General features: G+C 50.2%; 1 protein-coding gene across 1 annotated transcript in view; it reads right to left on the bottom strand.

Moving 5' to 3' along the window:
- FGF11 (fibroblast growth factor 11) overlaps positions 1–1,621 on the bottom strand; it is a 37,258-nt gene that overhangs the window by 9,872 nt on the left and 25,765 nt on the right. Inside the window, exon 5 of the mRNA XM_018573842.1 lies at positions 1,126–1,259. Within this exon, the coding sequence (XP_018429344.1) occupies positions 1,147–1,259 (113 nt within the window). The 3' untranslated portion in view covers positions 1,126–1,146. The remainder of the gene's footprint in view (positions 1–1,125; positions 1,260–1,621) is intronic.

Raw genomic sequence — 1,621 nt, 5'->3', positions numbered from 1 at the left:
AAGTCTAGGAATTCCGCCTCACTCATTGGATAACATAGAAGATATAGACATGGACACACAGAGACGCCATTGTACAGAGGATTCTATACAAGCCGCTCAGCACCGTTACACAGGGAGGAGGCGCAGAGACACATTACAGCAGATCTATGAATGGTGAACGCAGCAAGACAGAGCGTGAGGCTTCCTGAGATGTAGAGAGTTCCTCAGACCACGAGGTATGAAGTGTCAGCTCTGTGTACAAGCCCGGGAGGTATGAAGTGTCAGCTCTGTGTACAAGCCCTGGAGGTATGAAGTGTCAGCTCTGTGTACCGGTCCGGGAGGTATGAAGTGTCAGCTCCGTGTACCGGTCCGGGAGGTATGAAGTGTCAGCTCCGTGTTCCGGTCCGGGAGGTATGAAGTGTCAGCTCCGTGTTCCGGTCCGGGAGGTATAAAGTGTCAGCTCCGTGTACCGGTCCGGGAGGTATGAAGTGTTAGCTCCGTGTTCCAGTCCGGGAGGTATGAAGTGTCAGCTCTGTGTACCGGTCCGGGAGGAATGAAGTGTCAGCTCTGTGTACCTACCTGGGAGGAATGAAGTGTCAGCTCCGTGTACCGGTCCGGGAGGAATGAAGTGTCAGCTCCGTGTACCGGTCCGGGAGGTATGAAGTGTCAGCTCTGTGTACCGGTCCGGGAGGTATGAAGTGTCAGCTCCGTGTTCCGGTCCGGGAGGTATAAAGTGTCAGCTCCGTGTACCGGTCCGGGAGGTATGAAGTGTTAGCTCCGTGTTCCAGTCCGGGAGGTATGAAGTGTCAGCTCTGTGTACCGGTCCGGGAGGAATGAAGTGTCAGCTCTGTGTACCTACCTGGGAGGAATGAAGTGTCAGCTCCGTGTACCGGTCCGGGAGGAATGAAGTGTCAGCTCCGTGTACCGGTCCGGGAGGAATGAAGTGTCAGCTCCGTGTACCGGTCCGGGAGGTATTAGGATATTATTGCCGTTGTAGATGTCGCACGTTTCCCTTTCCTGATATTCAAAGTTTATTTTGTATAAATTCCCAGAAGTATCCATAGAGATATTATAGAGATCCATGTCCCCTCCCCCACCCTCCGTCCCAGTATCCATATTGCTGATAGTCCCAAAAGATTTGTCTACGTTTGTCCCGTTCCTTGTCCTTCACCGCGCTCCCCTCACCCGCGTGCTGGGCTTCGCACTCAGGCGTCTCTTTGGCGACATTTTGAGGACATCGTGAACAGACGGATCCTTATAGAGAGCAACTGAATGAAGGGAAGAGAAGGAAGAGGAAGGAAATGAAGGGAAGGAAAATAAAGACAGAGAAGGGAAGACATTGGAGGTCAAATAAGAAAAGAAAAAGAAGAAAAAGTAAAAGGATAGAAATTGAAGTCAGGAAGAGAAGGAATATAAAGAGAAAATAAGTTAAGAAAGGGAAGGGAAAGAATAGAAAGAGGAATGAAATAATGGAAGGGGCGGGACATAAAGAAAGATGTAAGGGAAGGGAAAGAAAGGACATGAAGGTAATGGAAGGGAGAGAAGGTGGAGGTGCCAGAGCAGAAGCAGAGAGAAAAAGAAAGATGAGAGAGTTAAAAATTAGAGCAGGACTTCCATCTAAACCCTTTACGCCCAACCCCCC

Source organism: Nanorana parkeri, unplaced genomic scaffold, assembly GCF_000935625.1.
Source record: "Nanorana parkeri isolate BGI_ZX_2015 unplaced genomic scaffold, ASM93562v1 scaffold2568, whole genome shotgun sequence".
Taxonomy (NCBI): Eukaryota; Metazoa; Chordata; class Amphibia; order Anura; family Dicroglossidae; genus Nanorana; species Nanorana parkeri.
The sequence above is the reverse complement of the archived record's forward strand: the minus strand, read 5'-3'. Positions and strand labels throughout refer to the sequence as shown.